Source organism: Rhinopithecus roxellana, chromosome 13 (assembly GCF_007565055.1).
Source record: "Rhinopithecus roxellana isolate Shanxi Qingling chromosome 13, ASM756505v1, whole genome shotgun sequence".
NCBI classification, from domain to species: domain Eukaryota; kingdom Metazoa; phylum Chordata; class Mammalia; order Primates; family Cercopithecidae; genus Rhinopithecus; species Rhinopithecus roxellana.
Genome location: NC_044561.1, coordinates 132,222,963 through 132,250,920, shown reverse-complemented (window position 1 = coordinate 132,250,920; position 27,958 = coordinate 132,222,963). Strand labels below are relative to the sequence as shown.

The 27,958-nt window shown below is 55.4% G+C and overlaps 1 protein-coding gene and 1 pseudogene across 9 annotated transcripts in view; one reads left to right on the top strand and one right to left on the bottom strand.

Moving 5' to 3' along the window:
• The window catches only part of FAM207A (family with sequence similarity 207 member A), a 61,255-nt gene that overhangs the window by 2,676 nt on the left and 30,621 nt on the right, over positions 1–27,958 (top strand). For 5 of the 9 annotated variants that reach the window (XR_004052825.1, XR_004052822.1, XR_004052824.1 and 2 more), the window contains exons 1-3: positions 7,689–7,873; positions 11,601–11,709; positions 27,487–27,555. Coding sequence is in view for 5 of the 9 variants with exons in the window: in XM_030915588.1 (XP_030771448.1) it covers positions 7,745–7,873; positions 11,601–11,709; positions 27,487–27,555 (307 nt within the window). In the remaining 4 variants the exon portion in view is untranslated. Of the gene's footprint in view, positions 1–7,688; positions 7,874–11,600; positions 11,710–23,318; positions 23,456–27,486; positions 27,556–27,958 lie in introns of those variants that run through there. The other 4 variants (XM_030915591.1, XM_030915590.1, XM_030915589.1 and 1 more) reach the window with 2 other exon arrangements.
• Positions 1,155–5,736, bottom strand: LOC104659960 (annotated as a pseudogene).

Genomic DNA, 27,958 nt, shown 5'->3' with positions numbered 1-27,958 from the left:
GGCAGATGTGCCCGCAAAGTTGAGCCACCCGGACGCCAGGGCCCCCAGGTGCGCCTTTGAGCCTGGAATCTTTGCCAGGTCATGGCTCCCTGCTACTGAGCACTGGACATGGGCCATGTGCTGGCACTTGGCAGTTGCACGACTGACACCGCAATGCCTCAAAGGTGACGACTGCCTTCTGGAGGCCTGGCTGGCTGACACTTTGCATGGCTCCTGGAGAAGAGGGATTGAGTGGAGTCCACGGGTCATGGCCACGTCCTGGGTGCCGCCTCTGAGGCAGGGCCAGGCTGGGGCGAGGAGGGGCTAGAGACAGGCTCCTGCCAGTTCAGCCTCTCATCGGTGGTCTTCATACCTAGGAACCCACTGGAGGATTGGAAACCACAGGTGGCTGAGTCCTGCCATGGGGTCTTTCACTGAGCAGGTCTGGGTGGGGCCGCAGACTGTACCCCACGTAGGATCCCAGGTGAGGCGGATGTGGCCTGGCGCTGTGTGGCTCTGGACCTAGTACTCAGGCTCGGGCCGGAACCCAGGGCCTGGGCTTGAGTCAGAGCTGTGACACAGGCAGGCCATTCACCATTACATCTTCCTAGCTGAGAATACGCAGGCAGCCAGGGTTGTTATCCACATTCCTCCTCCATGTTCTTCTTTTTGAGAACTTTCACCAGGTATGTCAGGAGCTGGGCTCCACCAGGGAGGCTCAAGTGGAAACCCTCATCCTTGTCCTCCAGGATACAGGAAAACCTGTGGTTATAATTCCAGTGACAAGAGCGAGCATGTGAGGTGTGGCAAGTCTCACTGTTCAACTGGAGAAATCAGACACAGCTTCCTGGAGGCAGTGATACCTGGACAGGCTTCTCCACAGAAGGGAAGCGAGTGGGAGGAGCCAAGTGGGAGAGACCCATCACGTAGGGGAACAGAGTGTCAGAACCCACAACCACCCCCACCCTAGGCCTGGAACTCAGGAAGAGAGCCCGGCCTCTCGGGGGTGACTACATAGTTCTCTGCTAGATCCTAGGTCTTGCTCCTGGGCAGCTCTGCTGAGACCTCTACGCCTGTCCCAGGCTGCACCAAGGTTTTCTGACTATTGACCCTTGACTCTGAGTTGGGAGTTGCTGTATTTTTACTAAGGGATGGAGGGGCACAGCCCCCAACCCCCAGGGAACTGGGCTGGCTCTCCCATGGCTCAGCCCATAGCCCCAGTCCCAGGGATATCCAGAGAATCAGAAAACCCCCTCCCTCCTTCAAAGCAGCCATCGGCAGAGTCTGTGGAGCTCTTGGGGGCCGGGAGACAGGCAGGGAGCCCACCTGGCAGGCAAGGGCCCATGGGGGAGGGTTGATCTTTGATCTTCCTCTGATGGCCTAACGGGAACTGTGAGCACCCAGCCGCTCTCTGGGACGTCTCGGGGCAGGGAGAGGGCTGAAACTGATGCAGCCACAGCAGCATCCCCTCTTGTAGAAGTGGTCCTGAAACAGAGATGTGGTCGGGGCGGCAAGCTGAAAGCCATTTCTGAATGACGCCTCCTACTGACCTAGAGCCAGCACACACCACTCCAGGGGCAGAGAGGAGAGAGCAGGAGACAGTCCAGGGCAGAGGCAGGAGACAGTCCAGGACGGAGGCAGGCTTGGAGTCCATGGAGACCCTCCCTGGAGCACCCCCTGCATCTGCAGGGTCCAAGCCCAGCACTGGCTCTGCAAGGATCCGGCCACTCATACTGTGCCCCTCCAGCATGGGGCATCTGTGGGTCTCCCTGAAGGTGGGCACCTGGGCAGCCTTCCTGAGGGGTCCGAGCATCCCTGCAGGCGTCAGTGATTCCCTCTGTCCCTTTCACCACTGGCCATGGCTGGGGCAAAGCAGCACCGTGTGGTTTGGTTCTGGACAGCCGTGAGGCACCACGAGGCCCAGCATGTCTGCAGGGGCCTCTCCTAGCCCCCTCTCTGCATGCTGAGGCTTCACCTGTTGATCAGAAAGAGGCAGCAGAATCCAGAATGAGAGTGCAACGTGTCACCTACCAGCCCCAGCCCCTGGGGTCAGAGTGTGGACTCGGAGTTTTTGTCCAGCAGAGGCCCCTGATGTTCAGCTGCACCGGGACAGCCGGGCAGGGTGTCACCTGCAAGGTCAGCTGCAAGACTGGGGCTGGGGTTTGTATCGCTGTCGTCTCTTGGCCCGCAGCGTCCTCGCACATGCCGCTTTGGTCCTGATGGGCAGGACCCAGGTCTTTCATGAGACCAGTGTTTCCCCCCATGAGGCCCGGAGAGAAGCCTTCTGGCCACTCCTGGGTACAACAGGAAGGGAGCAGCAGGCCTGAGCTTTTTATATACACCAACTGCCAAACATTTCACCATGAATTTCCTGAGACTTCTCTCTTTGGAAAGCTTCTGTTTGTATGTATTAGGCAATGCGCATGCCAGCATGTCAGTTACAGCAGGAGACAGGGAACAAGCCACATGGGAACTGATGGAGCCACGGCCATATCCAGTGTCCTCTGCAGCCACTATGGAGTGCCAGGGGGAGTGAGGGGCAAACAGTAAGATCTTTATGATGTGAGAGAAGCCAGGTGTGGATCAGGGAAGTCGGTTTAATTGGTGTGAAGAACAGGATCACTGAAAAATATTTTCTCATAGATAAAACTCTCTTTGTATAAAAGTCTCTAGGATGGCGACAGGAAACCTGTAATCATGGTTTCAAGTGGGCAGGGAACTAGGGTCTGGGGTCAGGGGAGGAAGGGAAACTGTTCACTGTAAACAGCTTTTAGGATGTTTCCATTGGGATCGAAGGGTGGCTGACTCTGTGACTTTGACGTGAGAATCACTTCTACTTAAGGCACTTGAAAGACGGCACCTGCAAGAGCATCACTGAATCTCTCCTTTTCTTCCTGAAGACAGGAGATAAAAATGCCCATGTGTAGGACTTCATGTCTAAAACACCAAAAGCAACGGCAGCAAAAGCCAAAACTGACAAATGGGATCTAATTAAACTAAAGAGCTTCTGCACAGCAAAAGAAACTACCATCAGAGTGAACAGGCAACCTACAGAATGGGAAAAAATTTTTTCAATCTACTCATCTGACAAAGGGCTAATATCCAGAACCTACAAGGAACTCAAACAAATTTACAAGAAAAAAAACAAACAACCCCATCAAAAAGTGGGCAAAGGATGTGAACACACATTTCTCAAAAGAAGACATTCATACAGCCAACAGACACATGAAAAAATGCTCATCACCACTGGCCATCAGAGAGATGCAAATCAAAACCACAATGAGATACCATCTCACACCAGTTAGAATGGCAATCATTAAAAAGTCAGGAAACAACATGTGCTGGAGAGGATGTGGAGAAATAGGAACACTTTTACACTGTTGGTGGGATTGTAAACTAGTTCAACCATTATGGAAAACAGTATGGCGATTCCTCAAGGATCTAGAACTAGATGTACCATATGACCCAGCCATCCCACTACTGGGTATATACCCAAAGGATCATAAATCATGCTGCTATAAAGGCACATGCACACGTATGTTTATTGCGGCACTATTCACAATAGCAAAGACTTGGAATCAGCCCAAATGTCCATCAGTGACAGACTGGATTAAGAAAATGTGGCACATATACACCATGGAATACTATGCAGCCATAAAAAAGGATGAGTTTCTGTCCTTTGTAGGGACATGGATGCAGCTGGAAACCATCATTCTTAGCAAACTATCACAAGAACAGAAAACCAAACACCGCATGTTCTCACTCATAGATGGGAACTGAACAATAAGATCACTTGGACTCGGGAAGGGGAACATCACACACTGGGGCCTATCATGGGGAGGGGGGAGGGGGGAGGGGGGAGGGATTGCACTGGGGAGTTATACATGATATAAATGATGAATTGATGGGTGCTGACGAGTTGATGGGTGCAGCACACCAACATGGCACAAGCATACATATGTAACAAACCTGCACGTTATGCACATGTACGCTAGAACTTAAAAAGTATAATAATAATTTTAAAAAAAAATGCCCATGTGAAAGATGCCTTCCCGGCCGGGTGCAGTGGCTCACGCCTATAATCCCAGCACTTTGGGAGACCGAGGCGGGTGGATCATGAGGTCATGAGTTCAAGACCAGCCTGACCAATATGGTGAAACCCTGTGTCTACTAAAAATACAAAAATTAGCCGAGCACGGTGGCAGGTGCCTGTAATCTCAGCTACTGAGATTCTCCTGAGGCACGAGAATCGCTTGAACCTGGGCAGCAGAGGTTGCAGTGAGCCGAGATCGCATCACTGCACTCAAGCCTGGGTGACAGAGACTATCTTAAAAAAAAAAAAAAGAAAGAAAAGAAAGATGCCCTCCCTGTACCGGGCAAAGAAATATTCCTTTACAGGGAAGCACATCATAGCCGACAGAATTCTGTACAGACATTGAAGTAATTAAAGTAATTCCTGTTGTTCTTAAGCCTCCCCACACGGTTTACTTTTCCATAACTGCCTCTTTGTTCAACCTCCTGCAAAAACACATAGGTTTCGTCACTTCCTTGGGTCTTTGCTTCCTTAGCAGGGTCCTGTGTCACATGAAGGTGACATTAAATTTGTATACATTTCTCCTGTTTAATCCATCTGCTTTCAACTTAGTTCCCAGGCCCAGCCAGGACCCTAAGAGGAGGAAGGTGGATATTTGCCTCCCCTACAGTATCATACACATATGCTGCTTTTTTAAAAACGAAAATCTGGGGCCAGATGCAGTGGCTCACGCCTGTCATCTCAGCATTTTGGGAGGCTGAAGTGGGAGGACTGCTTGAGCCCAGGAGTTTAAGACCAGCCTGGGCAACACAGGGAGATTGTCTCTGCAAAAATAATAATAATAATAATAATAAGTAAATAAATAAACAAATAAATTAGCCAGGTGTGGTGGCACATGCCTGTGTTCCCAGCTATTCAGGAGGCTGAGGTGGGAGGATCACTTGAGCCCAGGAGGTCACCGTTAGTGAGCTATGATTGCACCACTGTTCCAGCCTGGGCAACAGAGTGAGACCCTGTCTCTTAAATTTTTTTTTTTTAATTAATTAGTTACCTGATTAACACAGTTCCTTACTGGTGAGGGATTCTCCACTGTGGTCTTTCTGCAGCACCACCCCATACATGAATGGCTTCTTTTGAAGCTTCCACCTTGGTGCAGGTGAGTATCTTTGTCTCTGTCTTACTCTGCTTTGTGCTGCTATAACAGAATACCACAGACTAGGTAATTTATATAATGAACAGAAATGCATTGGCTCATGGTTCTGGAGACTGGGAAGTCCAAGACTGAAGGGCTGGCAACTGGCAAGGGCCTTCTTGCTGTGTCATCCCACGGTGGAACAGCAAAGAGAGGGCAAGAGTGTGTCAAAAGGGGGACAGGACTAGTCCTTTTATAAAAAATACTTTAATAACAAACCCACTCCCATGATAACAACATTAACCCATTCCTGACGGTAGGGTCCTCGTGGCCTAATCACCTCTTAAAGGTGCTACATCTTAATATGGGAGTGGTATGACAGCAATTAAATTTCAACATGAGTTTCAGAGGGTACTGGCATTCAAACCATAGCAAATACTGGGCTTGCCGTGGAAGAGGAGGCTGATCTTTAAATCATATAGATTTTTTCTTTTTTTTTTTTTGAGACGGAGTTTTGCTCTTGTTGCCCAGGGCAGAGTGCAATGGCGCAATCTCGGGTCACCACAATCTCTGCCTTCCGGGTTCAAGTGACTCTCCTGCCTCAGTCTCCGAGTAGCTGGGATTACAGGCATGCGCCACCACACCTGACTAATTTTGCATTTTTAATACAGACGGGGTTTCTCCACATTGGTCAGGCTGGTCTCAGACTCCCGACCTCAGGTGATCTGCCCGCCTCGGCCTCCCAAAGTGCTGGGATTACAGGCGTGAGCCACCACGCCTGGCCAGAATGTTCTTTAAAAACAGGGACAATCCCATGAAGTAAACTCACATTGGAATGGTTAACAGGTAAAGTGATCCAGGTGGCTAAAACAATAGACATTCACTGGCATCCAAAAGTACATAAAGATGAGTACTTTGAGATCATGCCACTGCACTCCAGCCCGGGCGACAGAGTGAGACTGTCTCACAAAAAAAAAAAAAAAAAAAGATGAACATTTTCACCTCAAGAGTCGCTGGGCTCAGATGCTGAAGGCACCCTGACGGAACTCTAAAGACACCAGCCTCTGGAGTTTTCATCTCCGGAGTTTTCACAGCCAACAGCATTCCTAGGTAGACTGGCTGTGAACACATCCAGTTGGAGGGTAAAAAGAACGATTTGTGAATGCTCCATAGGTCTTCGAATATGTTAGTAGACACGACTTCAAGCCAGTTGCAGAGCCTTGAATATATCCTAGTCTATAACCTTGGGCTGCGAGTGGCTTGTGTGGTCATCTGTCCATCTCTCAGTTGGGCGAGAAACTTGAGGTCCTTTCTGAGAGGTGGCCCTGGCTCTGCCTGGGACCCGCTACTCTTCTTCAAAGTGCATTTTGTATGGGTGGGTTTTCACTGCGGGTCCTGGGCAGGCAAGTGCTAGTGCCCAGTGTTGGGAAGCAGGGTAGAGGTGTGGCCGCTACCTGGCTGGGCCCGGACTTGGCAGCCTTCCTTCATGGCCCCCAACCACAGTCCGTTCCATAGTTTGTTCTTGATGTGTCAGCTTTGTGTCCCCGTGAGAACAATGGGCTCCTTGAGGACAGGCATTGCATCTTCGGGTCTCTTCTCTAATGCACCCCAGGGCGCCCAGCATAGACAGCAGGGGGTGCAAGCAGTCAGACAAGCAGGGCTCCCATTACCAGCACAGGACCCAGCCCGTTACCTGGAGGCTATGTTTCCCATGTAAACTGAGTAATACACAATTCTAAGGAACTGTTCTGAGGACTAAATTGAATAGTAAAAATAAATTTAAATTTATTTTTAAATAATTTTAAATATAAATAGTAAATTATTTTTATGTTAATATATAATATATAATATAATATATAATTAAATTTATAAATAATTAAAAATAAAAATAAATTTAGTAAAAATAAATAAATCGAAAAGTAAAAAATAAATTGACATGAAGTGAAGGTCAGTCAAAATGGACTAGCTTGGCCAGGCGCAGTGTGGCTCATGCTCTCAATCCCAGCGCTTTGGGGGCCGAGGAGGGAGGATTGCTGAAGTCCAGGAGTTCAAGACCAGTCTGGGCTACACAGCAAGATCCTGGCTCTAGAAAAACATTAATAAAAATTAGCCGGGCGTGGCGGTGCCCCCCGGTGGTCTCACCTACTCGAGAGGCTGAGGCGGGAGGATCGCTCGAGTCTTGGAGGTCGAGGCTGCAGTGAGTCGATTTCGCGCCATTGCGCTCCAGCCTGGGCGACAGCGGGAGACTCCTCAAACATAGAATTTTTAAAAGGCCAGCTCGACTGCCGCGGGGGTCGCGTCCTCTCCATCCCCGACCTCGGACCCACCCCCCTGGGTACCCCACGATCTAGACAGAAACTCACTGTTTCTCGCGCTCCGCGCCATCCCCGTCCTCCGGTCTGTTTCTCCCCGGGGCGTCGGTGAAAGGCACAGCGCTGCAACCCTACATCCCCGACCCTGCGCCCGCCCGAGCTGCTTCCGGGTACTTCCGGCGCCCGCGCGGATCCCGGCAGCCGCCGCTCCTGTTTCCGTCGGGCGGCGAGAGCGCAGGACCAGCTTCCGGGAGACGCTCCGTGCGTTCGCCGATCTCTGCGGGGAAGATGGGGAAAGTGAGGGGGCTGCGCGCCAGAGTGCACCAGGCTGCCGTGAGGCCCAAGGGGGAGGCCGCCCCCGGCCCCGCGCCTCCTGCTCCGGAGGCGGCCCCTCCGCCGGCCTCGGCCGCGGGGAAGGTGAGTGGGGGAGGCGCGGGCCGGGGGCCGCCGCGTGGGTCCGAGGGCGGGTGAGCTGCGGGGCTTCGCCTCCGGCAGGGGTCTCGGGCTCTGCGAGCGTTTGCTGCGCGACAGACGCGACTTTCTTGCTTCGCGAAGCGTGGCTAACTCCGAGGCTCCGCTCTGCGCTGCAGTCCTGGGCACATGGACTCGCGCCGCTCCCGGGGCGGGGACAGAGCCAGGAACCTCCCGCTGCGGTCCAGGGTTGCCACGCGCACCTCAGAGGTTCCTGAATCGCACTGAGCTCCCAGGAAAGGAAAGGACGTTCCCAGGATTAGAGAAGGACGGAGAGCAAACTCAGGAGAGACCCCGCTCTCTTTAGCAGGCAGCTGCCTGTCTCCCCATCCCACTCAGCCCTAGGCAAGCACGAATCTACCTTCTGTCTTTGTTCCAGACACTGCACGTGAAAGGAATTACTGCTTTCAGAATTTTTTTTCTTAACTTTTGCCTTAAATATTTTGACCGATGTGTCTTGGTGTAGATCTCTTTGTATTTATTTTGCGTGGAGTTTACTGAGCTTCTTGCATATGTACGTTAATGTTTTTCATTACGTTGGCAAGTTTTCAACCATTATTTCCTTGAGAATTTTTTCTGCCTTTTTCTGTCACTCCTCTCTTTCAGATACTTCCATTATAAAGATGTACGTCGTGCTTGATGGTGTCCCACAGTGCTCTAAGGCGCTGTTCATTCAGTTTTTCTCTTTTCTTCAGATGGCATAATCTCTCTCTTAATTCAAGTTTACATGTTCTCCCAGCCCAGAGCTACTTTTGAACCCCTCCAGTGAAATTTTTCATTTTTTTTGACCCCAGAATTGACTTTATTTCTCTCCTCCTGTTCCTCCTCCTTTTAAAAATAATTTCTCTTGACTGATGTTTTCTTTTTGATGTGAGAATGTCATTATAGCTTTTAGTTCTTTAGACGATGGTCTCTGTTAGTCCTCGGAAGTATTTGTAAAGGCTACTCTGAATTCTTTACATGTGGGCCCCTCAAAGCAGTTTCTGTTACTTGGCTCATGCTTTCCTAGTTCTTTGAATGTATCACTTTTTGTGGAAAATTGGGCGTTTTGGATAGTCCTGTAGCAACCAGGGATTAGTATTTGCTTGATTACTTTATTGATCTGGCACTGAACTGTGTGACCTCTCTCCTCGTCCCCTTCCAGCTGTGTGTAGCCTCTGATGTGCCCCCTTGTTGTTGTTGTTTTTTTTTTCTCCTTCCTCTGTTTATCTTTTAGCCTGGCTACTTGGATCTACTTAAGCTCTTTACTGGTCAGCAATTGTTCTTAACACCTCCTTGGCCAGTGGGTTTTTGCCCTTTACCACTGGATACCTCCGGCTTGGAGGTGGCTGTCAGGTTCAGCGTGTGCATATTTTTGACCTCCCTTCTGTCCTCAGAGAGGCACAGCCAAGGACTAGTAGCTTACAGAGTCCCTCTTCTCACTCCTGGGAGGGCGCATCCGTGAACACGCGCACAGCCTCCAGACTGCCAGGGATGCGACTTCCTGGGAGTTGTTCCTGGGTCAGAGGGGCTTACCGTCTACCCAGGAGCCTTGGGCACCCTGCCCTCTGCACCCGTCACCACCCAGAGCTCCTTCCTGGTCAACAACACCCTTAGGCGTGAGAGCCCTCACAGGAGCTGCAGACGAAGTGAGTCCCCTCTGGCGGAGCTGTGGAGTTCTTTTTTGCAGTCCGCCTTTCCTGGGCGGGAGCTCCATGTCAGGACACCAGAGATGGGGCAGGAGCAGCTTCAGCTTCTCAGGTGACATCTTTCTCTACTAGCAGGAGAGGGGTGTGCCCCTAGTCGTCTTGGCCCTGCGCCGTGCTGGTGGCTGAGGTGGGACTGAGCGGGACCCAGTGTTCTGATGTCCCTGCCTGGGGTGGAAATTAGAAAATAGAATTGTCAGACAGAAACTAAAAAATAAGTGTGTCTGAAAATGGGAAAGACATAATTCAGGAATCATAGAAAGGAACAGAGCCGTTAAAAAGACATGGCAAATTTGAAGATAAAAGCAACAGATAGAACTTGTATATATGGAAAATGTAGTCATTGAACTTGAATATGGAATAGACAGGTAAAAAGGATTTCTAGTGTCTAATCAGACAATGACGTTGTAATCCTTGAAAGACATTCAAATGATGTAACAGCATTTTTTATATTAAGCTCCAGAAATATGCATTAATGAGGTATAAAGTGCCACCATGGAGAATGTCCCAGGTACGGTGGGAAAAGCAGTCGTATGCCATATACCAACGTACATTCATGATCTGGAAGGCTGCACGCTCCACCCCTTGTCCCCACCTGGGCCCTGTTTGCCTGTGAGGCCTCAGCCTACCTGTGCTGCCTCAGCCACCTGCCCACCCATTTGAAGGCTGCCCTGGTCTCCAGCACTGTTGCTCTTCGAGTCTGATATTTTCCCATGTACCGACTTTATTGTCCCTGCCACGTAACCCCCCAAGACCGAGGGTTTTTCCCTCACGTGCTGTGGGTGAGGGCGCCTGGGGAGCTGCAGTCCAGCCCGGCACCTCTTGGTGCCCTAGCTGCCTTCTGCCTCACCCGCACCTTGTCTCCTCTGTAATGTGAGGGAGGCCACATTTTACCTCTACCTTCAGGGTTTTCAGATTGGGCCTGAGATTTAGACTCACGTAAAACAGATAAACAGGAGAAAAGCATACACATTTGTTGAAGTTTTATGTGACATGGGAGCCTCATAGGGAAATGAAGACAAGGAAGTGGAAGACCTTTGTGCTTCTGTGAGAGGGTAAGAGGTTGAATGGAGGTGATTGTGGAAAACTAAACTGCTCGGGGAGGCAGGCTGCAGGAGGGGAGGGGTTGTGTTCACCAGGTGTGTCTGTACAGGGTGCTTTTGGCTCCTCTCATCCGTCCCTGATGATAAGAATGTCACTTTCCTTCTGGTGTAAGAGGGCATCTTCCATATGGGGATTTTATCTTCTTTCAGGAAAAACAGGGAGGGGGTTAATGTGCCCTCTTGGTACCTGCTATATTTTTAAGTGCCTTTAGCTCAAAATAATTCTTTTGCCAAAGTGACATGTTTTGGGGTGGCGTATTCTGACACCCCTCAGAAACCTCTGTTGAGGTTGATGCTGCCTTCCCTGCCAAGGTCAGCGAGGCCTGCACGTGAATGGGCCAGGCAGCACGGGGGTCAGGGACTGGGGGTTCTGTCTTACAGTGTGGTCGACAGCTGACTTGGAGGAGCTGAAATCTTCATGTAGGGATGAGTGTGGCTCAGAAGGAGACCTGGCAGAGGGGCCGCTGAGATGACTGGTTCTGATGGGGTGTGGTCATTGTGAGCTGAAGGGGCCGGCAGGCTGGGAGCTGCCTCTCCTTCATCTGCTCAGCTGCAGGTTTCTTCTGCGGCACAGGAGGATGTTGTAGAAACAGTAAGATGAAACGGTTGGGCAGGAAATTTGGTTCTTGAGATACTGGTCCTGACTCCTAAAGCCCGTCTGGTGATTTTAGGCAGGGGGCAGGTGGGCCTGGGCGCCCTGGAGCTCTGGGACCGGAGGCTCCTGCTCTGGGAGGTGAGGCTTGTTCCCCTCAGGTCCTCCCAGGCAGAGAAGCTAGGGAATCCGGGTTCTTGTCCTCCGTCTTCTCCTCACCTTTAACTTCCCTCGGAAACCACAGAACAAGTCTCACACCTTTCTTTTCCTTCCTTTTTTGTTGGGGACATTAGGACTGGGCGTTCATCAACACCAACATCTTTGCCAGGACCAAGATAGACCCCAGCGCCTTGGTGCAGAAGCTGGAGCTGGACGTGAGGAGTGTCACTTCCGTCAGGAGAGGTGAGGCAGTCTTGAGTGCGTGGGTTGCCATGCTGATGCCCAGCAGATCTGGGATCACTCACTCACACACCCGAGGTCTCAGCAGCTTTCCAGCTAACCTGTACCTGACAATGTCCTTGAGCAAGGGATGCCCCTGGCTGTTTGTTGGGGCGATTCCCCAGAGTAGATTGCAGCTGTGGTTTTGCCCCTGGGCTGCATCTTGCCCCCTCAGCTACGCAGGGACTGCCCTGCATCCTGGCAGCAGCGCTAAAGCCACAGGAACTTGGGCTTCTTTGGTGACCAACAGGGTTTGAACTATTTTCTCCGTGTGTGCTGATTCTCTCATGATCTGTCTCTATGTTTGGGGCAGTTTTGATCCCTTTTCTTAAGCAAGTGCTTTATGTGTTGCAGAGGTTAGCTATTTATCATTTTGTACAAATAACTCATTAGGGTTTAGATCCTGAAGCCCAAGTGGGGTCCTGTCAGTTTCATCAGAGCCATGCGCCGCCCTTCCCTGTCTCCTGGTTGTGCTCCTTGCAGTCCTGCAGCACACACGTCAGCCTGGCCAGGGAGAGGGCCCGGGAATTCGCACTCACTCCAGTGTCTGGAGCTTAGCACGGAATGCAGTCCCCTGCACCTCCTATTGAGCCTGAGGTGTTCTAGAGAGTTCCAGGCCACCATGCTCAACGCCAGGAGTGTTGACTTTCTGGCTGGAGGGTGGTGACACAGTGTCACTCCCAGGGATAAATCCAGGAAAGAGCTTCCTTCACTCATCTAAGGGAGTCCATGAGGGGCACAAGGAATACTTTTTACATCTTGACAGCCTCGGAGAGCCCATGGGTTGGGGAGGGAGAGGGCCTGGCTGTGGGTGCAGAGCTCGACTTTTTACATCTTGACGGCCTCGGAGAGCCACGGGTTGGGGAGGGAGAGGGCCTGGCTGTGGGTGCAGAGCTCGGGGCACCAGTGTGACAGTGAAGACTGCACTTGACTTCACAGTCTGCAGAGCTGGGAGTGTCAGGACAGGGCAGGAGCCAGGTCTGGGACCTGTAGGCAGCCTGTTGAGAGCGTGGGCTCTGGGCCTCTGCTCCTCACCGCCTGGTAGCCTCTGGCTGCGCACTTGATCACTCTGGGCCTGGGTTTTGCATCTGTCAAAGGTGGTAACAATATTTATCTCCTGAGTTCTGGCAGTTTTGAGGTTGAGATGAGTTAGCTGGTGTGAAACGTTTCAAACAGTGCAGTGCGGGCTGTGGAGGTGTCCACTCTGCATCTGTTGAATGAGGCTGGTCTGGCGGCAAGGCTGGGGATGAGTAGGTTTTGCAGCTGCCCAGAGGTGGCCAGCCGTAATTCCTTGGGCACAAGTCATGTGATTGTGGGCTCTCTGACCCTCAGCTCCATTGTCCACAAAGCGGCGACAGACATAGCTCATAGGTGCTGAGGGCTTCACTGTGCCTCTAGAAAGATCCAGGTACATTTAACCAGTGCTGGTTTCCTGCGCCTTCTCTCCGAGGAGGACCTGGTGAGGTGACCAGGCCAGGTAACTCCAGAGAGAAGCTGTGCCTTCCGGCCAGAAGCTTCGATGTTGTGGGTGGTCTGCCCGAGCTGTGCGCTCCCTGATTGCTGACGAGGCCACTGAGGCTGTCCCCAAGGGGAGGGGAGCCATGGGTCTCACTGACCCGGCTCTGGCCTGAGCTTCTCAGAGAAAGCTTCTCTTTCACACAGCGGCCTCTTTCCTCTGCCTTTTCTTGGCCCTCTCCCTTCAACCCCTGTGGCTCATCTGGTCCCCAAGGCCACCTGCTGCACTGACCCTCACGTCCCCTCTTCCCCTCCTAGTTGAGGGAGGCGTCACGCTCACGACCCCTCTTGCCTACCAGGGAAACTCCTCGTTAGCAACATCTGGCCTCGCAGTGTTCCTGGGCTGAGGTCACGCCCAGCAGCCCTGTGGCCTCTCCTTTGAGCCACCCTGGATCTTCTGGTTTTGTTTGTTTGTTTGTTTATTTGTTTGGAGATGGAGTTTTGCTCTGTCACCAGGCTGGAGTGCAGTGGCGTGATCTTGGCTCACTGCAACCTCCGCCTCCTGGGTTCAAGTGATTCCCCTGCCTCAGCCTCCCGAGTAGCTGGGACTACAGGCACATGCCACCACGCCCAGCTAATTTTTGTATTTTTAGTAGAGATGGGGTTGCACCACGTTGGCCGGGATGGTCTCGATCTCTTGACCTCGTGATGTGCCTGCCTTGGCCTCTAGGTGCTGGGATTACAGGCATGAGCCACCACGCCTGGCCAGGTCTTTGTTTTCTATAAACTCAAACCTCATTAATTTAGAGTAACTGGTGGGAGAGGGTAGAAGCTTGAACTTTATGGTGTCAAAGGTTGATTTCAAATTTCAGAACCACGTTATGAGAGTAGAGCATAGAAATGTTTTCTTGAAGTAATTGAACAATAAGTTGGAAAAATTTGAAGATTCTATTGATTGCGAGTCCATTGGTAATTGATTTTTTTCTTAATTCATATACCCTTATTTGTGCGTAAAAATCTTAAAGCTTGTGCCAAGTGTAGCGTGGCCCATTCTGCACTCCCCAGCCCTGAGCTCGTGCAGTTTGGACTGTAGCTTGGCCCATGCTGGCACTTCCTGCTTGTATGCAGTGTTTCCCATAGCTCGCCTGGAGGGGCACAAGGATGGGAGTTATTTGAGCTGTGTGGCAGGGTCAGGGTTTTGGGTGTTGGGGCCTTGGCCTGGGGATGAACTTAGTGGCTCTGGCCTGGAGCCGGTGGCTTCAGGCACTGCCCATGGCTGTGATTTCTGCCTCGGTGCCCCAGGGGGATTCAGGAGAAGGTGCTCCAAAATGGTCCCTTGGAGGTTGTCCCTGAGGTGCATTCCAGATGGCCGTCCTGTGGAGGAGGTGTTCTGAGCTCATTGCCGCGGGCCCCCGTCACAGCCGTCCTGGAGCGAGGCCTCTGGCCAGCCATCTTTGTCTGCGGCTCTCGGCCCAGGGTTCTGGTGCACGTTCCTTCCACCGCCTGCTGTGGGTTCTCTGCACTGAAGAGTCCTGGGCTGGATAAAGGGGACCATTGGACCTCACAGAGGGCTCAGACGCAGGGACAAGCCTCCACTTCCCCTGGGATTTGAAGCGCCAGCTTGGCAGGGTGGCAGGGGTGCCCCATGGGTGGGGCCCACAGACCCTCAGAGGAGCAGCCCCACAGGCGGAGGGGCTTGCCCTGGTCTGGAGGCCCCAGCCCCTTTTCTTCGGGCTTCCGAGGTATCCAGGCGCCTCACTGGGCTCCTTTGCATCTTGGCTGCTCCTCACCATGTTCCTCCCTCTCTCCAGGAACAGTTCTGTTTTTCTGGTGTGGTCTCCTCAGCTCCTGATTGGCTGGTGCCCTGGGTCCCTACCCCCCCAACCCTGGGCTTGTGCTGGGGCCTGGGCCCAGGGCAGGCCCATGTCATGCAGATACTGCATCCCGTGACTTGGCCGCCACCCCTCAGTGACCCGCCTGGCTATGGAAGTGAGGTGGCGGCCTGTGGGTGCCTGTCTGCCTGGATTAGTGCAACATCAACTTCCCAAGATGTGTCTCATCGTCCTTTCCCTGGCCTGAGTCAGAAATAGCACTGCATGCCGCATCTCTGGCCAAGGAGCCGGGTGGCCCAGGGGAGGGGTCTAGGCTGTGGCCCATCACTTGGTGGACATCCATGTGCCCATCTGCACCCTTCTGTGTTTTTTTGAAGCCCTTGGGATCCCAGCTCGCCCAGAAGCCACATCTGCCCCCAGTTCCCTTCCTGTGCCCTGGGGCCTGCCTTACCATTACAGGTGAGCCCTGCATCCTGGGAGGGACCCTCTGAGCTCTGCAGCCTCCTGCCATGGGAGGAGGAGGGCATGGGTGCAAGGCTGAGGCTGGCCCAGAGTCCCCTCCCGCCCCAGCTCTCTAAGACCCTCTGCACCTCCCCAGCAGGACTCCGCTTTGCCTGTGGGCTGGGTTGTGCATGCAGGGGCTTTGTGGCAGCCTCTGGACCCCATATCGAGGCTACAGCTCCTCCGTGTCTGCTTTGGGGGTGGCGAGGGACCTGTGGCAGAGCTGGGTTGAGCACCCGTCTCCTGAGCCTCCCCCAACACAGTGCCACCTGCTGTGCGTGCTGTGCAGCCCACTCTAGCTGGCGCAGTGAGCTTGTGCAACACCAGAGCCTGGCAGCCGGCCGGGTGTCCAGTGGTGGCTGCATCCTCCAGCCTTGGGCACGGCGCCAATCCTTGGCATCAGGCAGTCCGGGGAGCTGGTCGTGAAGCCTTGGGCATGGTGCCAATCCTTGGCATCAGGTGGTCCGGGGGAGCTGGTCATGCAGCATCATGTGGTCCAGGGAGCTTGTCCTGGAGCATGCTTAGAATTGGATTTCTAGTTCTGTGTTCTTTCATACCAGAAAATGAACCCACCTGTTTTCAAACAGGCACTCGGGACTCAAGCGGGGCGAGGCCTGGCGTGGACTCAGAGCCAGGTGGGGCTCGGGGCCCCTTGAGCAGAGGGTGGAGGGAGGCCTGTCACCATTGCTGGAGAGGGAGCTCACAGCACGGTGGATGGCTTTTGGGGGCGTGGGGACCATGAGAGGCGCTGGTGGGGTTACAGGATTTTGGAGGTGTTGCTTTTCTGGCCAGATACCTGTGGCCGGTGGCACCTTTGCTCGAGTTTTGCCCAGGGCCGCTGGGCTCGTTTCACCCACTTGGCCTGGCAGGCTGTGCTAAGCTTGTGCTACTGCTACTGGCCTGGATCCCATGGCTCCAAGGGAGACTGGAGTCGGGCATGGAGTGGCGAAGGGTGTGTGTGAGCAAGCGTAGGGTCCGGCCGTTGCAGGCCAGCGCCAAGCCACCCGCAGCCCCTGCCTTGGCTTCCTCCCAGAGCTCGTTGGTGCCCAAGGTCCAGAGGGGCCCGAGGTGGCAGGGCCTGGGTGTGTGCACACCCGGCCAGGCCGTGACAGCGCCTGGGCTCGGCCCCAACCCCACTTTGAGATTGGAGTGGGTGTTGGAAGCAGGGAGAGGCCAGGCGGCAGGAGCAGGCATCTCTGAGCCTGTAAGAGTGAGAGTGCAGAGAGGCTGGGTCCCCAGCCCTGAGGTGGGCTGCTGCTTGCTCCTGCTCCTGCTGGCTCTGGAGCATGCAGCTGTGGCTCCCCTCGCACAGCTTGTGGCCCTGCCCGGGGCTGCTCCTGATCTGGGAGTGGGTTGTGGGCCATGGGCTGTGGGCCCTGGACCTAGCTGTCAGGAATGTCAGGCCTGGCAGTCACCCCAATATGGGGTGGACCCTAGGGACACAGCCCAGGCGGTCCTGCACATAGGCTCCTCCAGAGGAACCCGGCACCCTTGGCCAGGTGGACACACTGCTGTCCGGGTCCCCAAAGCGTGGCCCCAGCCCCACCTACTCCCCAGAGCCCTCTGTGCAGCAGCAGCAGGCCAGAGCGCACCGCGGGGCCAGACCTGAAGCCGCAGAGGCCTGCTCTTAGATGCCGGGCAAAGGACACCCACCACCACCGTTGCTGCTCTGACAGCCACTCCTGCCGCCTCCGCCTGCGCCTCCCGGCTGTGTACAACCTGCTACTGTTCAGTGGAACACATCTGCAGGCGTGTTGGACTGGGTGACGAGGCCACCAGGCTGTGGTGCAAGGACACCCGGAGCTCCTGCACCCGGCCCTCGGGCAGGGCTGGCTCTCCCAGTCAGCACAGGGCGATGCCCAGGTGATCGTACCTGCTTAGACGCCACTCCACCCCCAGGCACCTGCGGTGGAGGGAGCCACCTTGGCTTCCTGGGCGTCCCTCTGCACGGGTGATCTGCCCAGCAGAGGGCAGCAGAGCTGTGTCCTTTTCAGGTCAGCCCAGGTGTGGGTCAGTCCCGGGATAGAGATGCAGGCTCTCCCTCCTGCCTTGCACAGTGGAGACTTGGGAAGTCCCGGCTCCTCATCAGACAGTACAGAATGCCTTAGACTCTGGGCTTACACGGTTGTCTTCAGGGATTTTGTTTTTTTAAGAAAACTGGAAAATGGCGGAAAGTGAACCTTGCCCCCACCCTGCCTATGTCTCTGAGCTTGAGTCCCAGGTGCCTGTCTGAAAACAGAATGGGCTCATTTTCTGCTATTTTCCAGTATCTCAAAAAAAAATTCCTTTTTTAAAGACCTTTTTCTACAATTGTGAAGTCAAGGATATGACAGAAACCATGCAGAACACACTTGTTACTTATATCTACTCCCAAGTTAAAATAAGAACAAACCGACGGGGAGGTTACGTTGGAGATGCCTCCGTGGAAGTGAGGCTTGGGGTCAGATGGCCTTGGCTCGGCCGCAGCTCCCTGTGTGTCGTCTGCCTTGGCTGCGTGGTGCAGTGGCTGGGAGTGGGGCGCCTTCTTACCTGCACTCCTGTGGAGGGTGTGGCCGTGCTGACCGGTATGTTGGGAGCCCAGTGACTTGTTTCTTAGGCCAGACATCCTCATGAGCCGTGTGTTGCTGAGATGCTAGACCAGGGGTCAGAGGCGTGGCCCACGCCAGTCCATCCGGGAGCGTGGCCCTGTTGGTGGCGCTTCTCAGGCCCACGGTCACGTAGTCCCATGGTGCCACGCTGAGGCATTTGACGTGGACCAGACAGAGTGCTGTTTCCTCCCATCTCTGGGAGTCAGGAGCCAGCCAGGGCCTCGGGGGTTCTAGCCTCCTGCGCCTCGTTGCCGGTGTCCTCAGGGTTTCTGCAATCAGCTCCTTCACCTGCGGAAGGAGGGAGTTGGGGACTGCTGTAGAACTGCGATGGGTTTATCCTCGTAGAACTTGGGGCACAGAGACCGGCCCAGGCAAGTGTGGCCGGCACCTGCCTGAGGATCACAGGGACTCCAGCTGGTGCCTGTCCTGGAGCACGTGACGGCGACTGGGCACACGTGTCGTGGGCACAGTGCAGCCGGCTAAGCCTTCGTCGGATTAAAGTTGCCAGTTGGATTTAAAGGTCTTAAAAATGGTTCAAACACACAGCAGCAGCAGAACACACAGGAGAATTCCCCTGGGCTCGACCAGTCTCTCTTGTGCCTGTGTCTCGTGGCCTGGCTCCTGTTCACTCAGCTTGAGATGAAACCGCGGCCGCTGCCATACTGGGCGCAGAGGAGCTCCCATTGCCTGATGGCGCTGAAGCTCACAGCCATCCACGGGGCCAGCACCTCGTGGCATCGCGCAGGGAGACAGGAGAGAGGCAGGGAGAGTGGGCATGGGTGGCCCTAGCTTGCCGCAACAGCCCCAGAAGAAGCAAAGGGACAGGCTGTGGATGTGGCCTCTTGCCCATCCTGTTCAAGTCCCGGCTCTACCATCTGGATCCAGGGGCTGAGTCCTCAACGCACAGGGTGAACAGCCATGTCCTTGCCCACCGTGCCCCACTCACCGTCATGCCTGTGGCTGAGATTTGAAGGTTAGAGATCAACCTTTTTTTTTTGAGACGGAGTCTTGCTCTGTCGCCCGGTCTGGAATGCAGTGGCCGGATCTCAGCTCACTGCAAGCTCCGCCTCCCGGGTTTACGCCATTCTCCTGCCTCAGCCTCCCGAGTAGCTGGGACTACAGGCGCCCGCCACCTCGCCCAGCTAGTTTTTTGTATTTAGTAGAGACGGGGTTTCACCGTGTTAGCCAGGATGGTCTCGATCTCCTGACCTCGTGATCCGCCCGTCTCCGCCTCCCAAAGTGCTGGGATTACAGGCTTGAGCCACCGCGCCCGGCCAAGATCAACCTTTATCTCGAATTACTTTTGTAGAAAATAACCTTTCATAATTGAAAAAGTAGCGCATACGCACACATTGCAGAATAGGCAAATATGCACCATTGGGAGATAGAAGCCAGGCCCTGCCCCTAGAGCCGCCCGAGCGCGCCGTGTGGGCACCATCTCTCGCTGCCCGAGGGCACTGTGTGGGCACCGTCTCTGGACCACACGTGTTCTTGCCCAGGCCTGCTGCCCGTGCTGATCACTAACTGGAGCGGGACGTCTCAGGAAAGGCCCTTGCCTTAGCTAGCAGCATCTTCAGGAGCCCTTGCTGCTCCATGTCTGAGCAGGGTTCGCCAGCCATGTGTGGCCGTTGTGGGCGGGGCCCGTCTGGATCTCACTGACTCACTGAGGTCCCTGGGCCGCCGTCTTGGGCTTGCGCTGCTCGCCACCCGGGAAGCTCGGCCACTGCCTTTTTCTGTTTGCCAGACAGCAATCGGCAGCTTCCCTGGCCGCTCAGGGAGTGACTCCTCTCATCAGAGCTGTCTGCTGTCAGGGCTAATGTTTAAGTTGTTTCTGGAACTTTCACATCAGAGTATGTGACCCAGTCACCTTGGACCTGGCCTGGGGGTTCCCAGGAGCCGCCTTCCATCACTAGAAGGTTGGCCCCAGGGCCCTCCTTCTCCCCTGCAGATCTGGCCCCAGCTGCTTCAGGACCGCCCTCCCAAGGGGCATGCTGTGCCCAGCAGAGGTCTTTTGTCTCGGTGGACAGTTGGGGTTATGTGGCCCCGCGGGACCTTCCCTCGTTTGGGCTGCTGCTACGTGGGTGTCCGTGTCATGTGCTCTGGGCGCCCTCCTGCCTAGGAGACGGCGGGGCGGTGTCTGAGCATGTGGGTTGCTATTTCTAAACCTGGCACTTGGAGCTTGGTGGCTGGAGCTATTTAAGGCTCTCGACATGTTCTGTTGGTGGGGCCTGGCTGGTAGCATCCTGCTGAGGCATCCTGCACGTCACTGTCCTCCTCGACAGCTGGGGTGGGAGGGCAGCTGAGTGTTTTCAAATGGAAACAGGAGTGAGCAGGGACGGGCTGGGGCCCTGGATGCCACTGTATTCTGGGCATGGCACTCATTCTGTCTTGCAGGCACTGTCCTGAGGCTAGGAGGTCCCCAGGGCCCTGCCTCTGGCAGCCTCCCCCTTGGTACCCCACCTGGTGTGTTTTCCAAACCCCGCCTGGGAAGGCCCAAGCCGAGCCTGTGCAGCAGGCTCTCTTGGTTCACTCCTCAGACCCTACTCCTAATGGGAGGTGGCAGTGAATGCCCTCCTGGCTACAGGGCTCTCCCTTCCCCTTTGGGCGTGTGGCCGGCCTGTCACGGTCAGGGGCCCTGTGCAGCTGTGGGTAGGACCCGTGGGCAGCCGAGGCCTGAGCACTGTGATTTTCTGATGTGCTTGTCCTAGGAGTAGGCAGGTCGTGGAGGCTCTTGTGAGATTCCCTGGGGGGGCCCCCAAACCAACTGAACCCACCAAGTGCTGCGCGTGGCTGTACCTCTTGGGGCAGGACGCCTCTAGGTGAACAGCCACTCCTTCGGGCCCCATCCCCGGTGGTGGGGCCCTGTGTCCAGGCCTCGGGAGCCTGTCCTGTGTTGACTTAGGACTGAAGCAGTCCTCAGGGGCCCCCTCCTTTCCAGGTAGGACGGGTAGTTTGGGCAGATGCCGAGGACACAGGCCAGGTGTGTGGGCAGGAGGCCAAGAGAGCCCTCTGGCCCCGCAGCCCGGGTTCCTCGGTGCAGTCGCGTGACCTTGGCACTCTGCGTTTCAGTGTCCCTGGGTAGCGCCACCCCTCAGGGAACTCTTGGCCGTGACTGCTCTTTCCTGCGGCGCTGTTGGTACTTTCCTCGCTGCAAACCTCAGCCGCACCCCAAGGCCTTTCTGAAGCCCTCAGTCCCAGTAGCTGTGGATCCTTTGGCATTTTCTGCATCACCACCGTGCCATGTATGGGGATGGTGGTGGTTCTGTCTCTGGCTTCTCCGTTCTTAGGCCTTTGACATGTTTCTCTTGCCTGGTCACCCTGGCTGGGAGCTCACAAGACAGCAAGAAGCCGCACTGCCCGGAGTACCGCATCCACCGCTGGCTGCGCTGCCCATGGGGGTTCTGGAGGGTCTTTGTGGGGTGAGCTGACATTGGGGGTGGGTATGGAGTGTGCAGGGAGCCTGCTGCCATGTCTGTGGAGAGAATCCTGTGGGGTTTGGAGCCCACGTTTCTTATTTGTATCAGCTCTGTGACACTTGCAAGACCAGATCCCGTGGACTCCACATCTTCTGGTCGGTGGGTTGCTGACAGGATCAGAGGGGCCGAGCATTCTGCGGGCGCCGTGCACAGGCTGTCTCCGGTGCTCCTGGGGACCCTTCTCTCAGAGGCCCTGTCTCCCAGGCCACCTTCTCTCGGGGGGAGTGTGGAGCCCCTGGCTGGGGTGGATGGTGTTGGCTGGAGGGTGGGGACTGCCCGACATGGTACTTGGGGAACTCTGGCCATTGACAGATTTGTCTGTGATTTTGAATGCCCACCCTCAGGTCCTGGGAGAAGGGAGTTGAGGTGAGCCATTTCTCTTTCCTCAGAACAGCAGATGTGGGCACAGGGACCGGCGGTGGAAACATCCTCCAGCCCTGCAGCCTGGGTTCCTCAGTGCAGCAGCATGACCTTGGCGCTGTGCGTTTCAGTGTCCATGGGTAGCGCCACCCCCCAGGCGCTCTTGGCTGTGACTGCTCTTCCCTGCTGTGCTGCCGGTACTTTTTCCTTGCTGCAAACCTCTGCCGGGGGTGTCTGCCGATGCGGACCCTGGATGGCAGTGCCTGGTTTGTTCCAGTTTTGTTCCAGGATGCTGTCTTTGACCAAGACAATTTGTCACCAATATTTAAAAAGGTCTTTGAGTATTTCTTTAAAATGGACACCTGATGACAGACACGTAGTATAAAGAAGGAAGAGGCTGGGGACGGTGCCTCCCACCTGTAATCCCAGCACTTTGGGAGGCCGAGGCAGGTGGATCACTTGAGGTCAGGGGCTCGAGACCAGCCTGGCCAACATCATGAAAACCCCATTTCTAGTAAAATAGAGAATTATCTGGGTGTGGTGGCGCCTGTAACTCCAGCTGCTCCGGAGGCGAGGCAGGAGAATGGCTTGAACCTGGGAGGCGGAGATTTGCAGGATTGCGCCACTGCCCTCCAGCCTGGGCGACAGAGTGAGACTTCGTCTCAAAAAAAAAAAGGAAGAAAGCTTGGAAAACAGAGAGGCAGGGGAACCTGGCCCTCCCACTGCCCTACTCCCGGTCCCCTGTGCTCCTGCCGCTTCTCCCCTTGGATGCTCGCCCACCAGTGCTCCCAGGGAAAGCTGTGCTTTCTCCAGCGTATTCCAGCAGCACCGCCTCTTCGTGAAGTTGTGCAAAGTGGCAAATGGTAGATATTGTGAAAAACTCAATGCACACTACCCTTGAGTGACAGCCTCCCCGCTGCAGACGTCTTGGTCTATCTGCTCCTCTCCTTTTTTTTTTTTTTTCTTTTCAGAGGCGGGGGTCAGTGTCTTGCTCTGTGGTGCAATCTGGGCTCACTACAGCTTGGACCTCCTGGGCTCAGGCAGTCCTCCCCACCACTTCAGCCTCCTGAGCCGCTGGGACCACAGGCACACGCTGCTGCTCCCAGCCCCCTATGTTTTTACAAGTGGGGGTGTGTCTGCCCCTACTGCTTCCCTGGGCTGTGTTCTGGGGCAGCCTCACATCACGGCTGCTGAGGTTTTGTTGTCCGGTGCACCCAGCTGTATAGGGAGTGTGGGCCGTCCTTGTGAATGTAAAGACATTTGTAGACCAGACCGCAGTGGTGAAGTTGCTGATCCAGCTTGATGAACATCTGACACTTCACAGGCGTTGCCAGGCTGCCTACTGCAGACACCGCCGGGAGCAGCACCCAAGTCGGCCTCCACCTGCAGCCGGTACCTGTGGAGGATACGGACGAGGTGTCTGCCGATGCCTGCCTCGTAGAATGTGCGGCTCTTCGTCAGCAAGGCTCCATTCAGCCTTCATTGCTGTGAGCTGTCTGTATGTGCCTTTTCCTGTTTTTCTTTTCAGCTGTTGATTGGTTTGAGAAAGCTATGTAGGAAGGAAGCAATCTCTTTTGTTAACTGCAGATGTCTCCCCCTCGTTGGTAGTTCTTTTGAATTTGTTCATGTTATTTTTTTCTCTGCAGAGGTTTAAAGGTTTTCTGTAGCAAATTCTGTGTTTTGTGTGTGTTTTGTGGCCCCTTTGTGTTCTCTGCAGTGCTTTTGTAGTACCTTTTTAATGTATTTGGTCCATCAGGACTTTATTTTTGTGTATAGAGTGAGACGGATGATTCCCACTTCATTTTTCCCCAAACGGCCTGTCTCGCGATGCATTTCAGCTTGCATTCACCCAGAAGGCGTGGTGAGGAGAACCTCAACACCGTGAGATGCTGCTGGCATGTGCTGCTTCATCTCGTGACCTGGGTGGTGGTGGCAGCATCTGAGCGGCTCTGTAGGCCACAGCGTCTCCCGGCACCTGAGTCCGAGATGAAGCAGCACGTGCCAGCAGAATCGCGTCTTGTGTTCTGTGCCTGAGCCTCATGCAGATCTTTGTGGGGTGAGAATCATGGCTTGTTGATGGCGTGCATGGAAAAGCCAGTCTCGTGCTGATTTTCCTTAGGGTCCGTCAGAACACGTGCCCCGTGAACCGCGTCACCCTACAGCCCAACTCTGGTGAGCCTGGTTCTGTGTCTGCTGACCTGGTGAGGGCCGGGAACCAGGTGAGCTGCCTGCAGCGCACAGGCTTGCTGTGTGGCTGCCACATGTGGTGTCCTCCACTGTGCCTGGTTTACTGCATCTGTTCCCGGGACCCCTTTGTTAGATCAGAGAGCCCAGGCAGCACCGTGGCAGCTGAGAAGGCCGTGGTTCTGGCGGGGCAGTTGGCTTGCCCAGGGTCCCCAGAATTGCACTTCCAGAGCACGTGCCCTGGCTCCTGCGTGGCAGCATCTCACCTTCACTTTTCTTGTCATGGGTTTTTAGGCAGCCTGTACCTGAGTGTGTGCCCATCCCTCTCTGTGCGGAGCCATTCAACTCATGCTGCAGATTTCTGCTGGGTCAGCCGGCATTCCGGGGACCAAAGCCACCCCCAGGGCTCCGTGGCGAGTCAGCTCAGGGCTGGTTTCTAGTCACTCCCCGAGGGCAGGGCCGAGGCAGGATCTTCCAGAGTCAAGGGTTAGAAAGGCTGTTCCTCGAATGGCCCTCGAGTCCTCCTCAGAGTGCCTCCCACTGGACTGGAGGGGCTGTCCCACACGGTCCGTCCCCACATGCTGCGTGTGAGCCGGGCACCTCTTTGCAGGTCGGCTCCGTGGCAGCTGCATCCTGGGCTTCTGAAGACTCAGGCGAGGGCATGGCTTCTCATCCTCCTCGTCTTCATCTCCACCATCCATCTGCCCTGTGCCTTGCAGTCCACCTCAGGTACAGGCGCTGTGGCAGCCAGGAGCACCCTGGGTACCACTGGGTGGCCCCAGGACCCAGATCGCAGGAGCCACCCTGTGGCTTTCACCCTTTGGGCTTGTTCACTGCCAGTAGCAACAGGTGACCCCAGAGGGTTCCGCCGAGTGTGAGGAGGAGTGGATGGCACCTGCAGCGTATTTCCCCACAGGGAGGCTCTGTCTTGGGGGGATCCTGTCTCGGCTTTGGGGGGGAATGAGGGTTTGAGCACCTCCTCTAGCCTTGCCTCGGGGGGGGTCCTGTCTCAGTTTTTGGGGGAATGAGGGTGTGAGCACCTCCTCTAGCCTTGCCTCAGCCACTGGCTGGGGTTTTTTAAGGTTCAGTTTAATGGGGACTTGCCTGTCTCCCCTGACGCCTTTGAGTCATGGACTGAGCGGGCCAGAAGGAGTGGCAGTGTCTGAGCCGCCTGTGCAGCAGGTGGCCTAGTGTGTGAAGCAGACAGGGCACAGGGCGCGGAGGAAGAAGCCTCTCTGCCCAGAGCGGGAAGCCGAGGTCACAGTCCTTCCAAGTGTGCACCCTTCTGCAGCCTCAGCTCGGCTGACTGGTCGATTCTGTGACGTCGTGTTTTTACCATCAGCTCTGGCTTGGTATTCCTGGTGCCCACTCGGACGGCCAGGCCCCGTGTGAGAAGCTCAGGCTGGGATGACGTGCCTCAGGGGTGGCCCCTGCTGCTGTCATTTTGTCACTAATCAGACGTGTTTGGTGACCTTCCCCTCGCATAGCCACTGGGGCTGTAGTGCTGGCGCTGATGGGATCTGGGTTTGGGACGAGGCACAGGACAGCGGCGGCTCTAGACACCCTTGCTTGAGGCCCAGCATCTGCACTCCCAGCCCAGCCCTCCGAGCTGGCATTTCTGCTGCACTCACAGGAAACTCCTGTGCTTCTGCAGACCTGTGGGAGCTGTGTTGTGCTGGCCTTGTTGTGGGTAAATTTAGAAACCAGAGTAGCTCGAGCTGACTTCACACTGTCCCCTTCACAGGTGGGGGTGCACCCACCTGCCCTGTCCCTGTGGCCCTGGGCCCACGGAGGAGAGAGAAGCAGAACGCGCAGGGCGAGCCCCCTCTGTAGCTCGTGATCACCCGTCAGCCCATCCAGAGGCTGGAAGGGGAGGAGGCATGAACCTGTGCCAGGGCACTTCAGCGAGGGCGCCTTGGGCCCAGAAAGCAGTGGGAGCTGGGGGTCGTGGGGCCACTGCCAGCAGTTCCAGGCAGCCTCTGCTCCGGCTGCAGCATTCCAGGCCCTCTCCTCCTGCAGGAGTAGCGTGTTTGGTTCCTGTTTTCCTGGTGCCATGGCAATGGGGCTGGGGAGCTCCCTGGGGCCAGAGCCGGGAAGGGTCACTGTGCTGCGTTCCTGACCCGGCCTGCGCCCAGGCCTCGTTTTCTTCATTCCGACACGACACAGGTCACTGTCCGGGTCAGTTTCCACTGGTCTTAGATTCATTTTTCTTTTGAAACAATTTCAGAGCTCCAGAAAAGCTGCGGAATCAGCCCCTCCCCTTTGTGGTCGGGAGCGAGAGGTCGGGGATGCAGTGGAGGAAAGTAGGTCAGCCCAGGCACACCGGGAAGCCGTGGGAGGGGATCAGATCCTGCAGGAAGGAGCCCTGGGCCTTGGAGGTTTCACACCAACTCCCGAAGTGAAGTCTGAAATGCTGAGCGCAGCGACTGCCTTTCTCCAGGCAGGGCTTGCTTCTGCTTTGTTTTTCATGAGACGTGGTGGATTTGTTGGACAAGCCAGGAAGGTCTGCATGCATTAAAAGAGAAATTGGGAGATGTGTTCTGGGGAGAATGCGGCGGAGGCTGAACCGCCTTGGAAATAGTTCAGGCCGAGGAAACGGGGATGCCTTGAGTCCCCTCTATTTTAGAGCAGACTAGAGTCGGAGATGCAGCGCCCAGTGCCCTCTCCTGCTGTCCCCACCTGCATGGCCCTGCAGGCTCATCCCGCCCCTACCCCATTCCCTGAGCAAATGAGGCTCCTTTCCCCACCTGCCGGGCAGGTGTCTGAGCTCCATGTGGACCAAGCACAGGGGCACCTGTGGAGTTCACTTTTGGGGACTCCCTGAGAGGGCCGCTTTGTGGGATCCAGGGATGGAGCCTCTGGTCCACTGAGCACGTCATCAGGCCTGGCAGGGGGCAGGGAGCAGGTACATCGCTGGGCCTCACGTGACCGTGCAGGATCTTGGGGATGTCCCCGTAGAGGCCTCTGCCCTGTTCGTGGCCCCCTTCATGAGCTGTTGGGTGTTCCTGCATGGCTTTGCCGTGGCCTGCCCTGACAGTCATTCGGGGCATGGGTGGGGAGGAGGCCTCCGTGTTGGGACACCTGCTTTCCGGGGCAGGTCAGGAGTAAGTGGCCAGGCCATCACTGCGGGGGGCCGCTGCTGAGAGAGCCTCCCAAGGCCAGGTCGAGGCATGCTGCAGGTGCCCCTGGTGCTGCCCAGAGCCGTGGAGCCTGAGAGGCCGGCACAGGCCAGACTAGTTGCAGTGACTGCGGTGGCTCCACCGTCAGAACCCGCCCCAGCCCATTCTCAGGTCATGGGGGTGCCACCTGGACACGTTTTCTCACTCCCATGTTCTCTTTCCTCAGGTGCAGAGGCCAAGACCGTTTTGCCCAAGAAGGAGAAAATGAAGCTGAGGCGTGAACAGTGGTTGCAGAGTAAGTCCCTGCCTGCATCTCGAGGCAGCTGCCGGCCCAGGTCCCATCCCGTGGGCCCTCCTGTTCCCACAGCCACACGGTCTGGCCTTCTACACCAGCCACACTCCCTGCAGGGTGCCCAAGGGGATCTCCCAAGACCCTTTAGAGGCGGCTGTGGGGGCCAAAGGACAGTGGAGGCACAGAGAGAGTGCCATGGAGACTTGGCAGCACGGCCGAGCCGGTCTGGCCTGTTACGGGTGGCACTGCCACCCCATCCCTGTGGGTACCTGCAGAGCTGGGCTGCCTCCCTTTGGAGGACGGCCTTGGGAAGCTGCTGCTCTCGGCTCCTTGTTTGTAAAAATTACCTATTTTTGTTCCCCACTGTGAAATTTTTTATTATGGAAGTAACCTGTGCTTGTGGAGT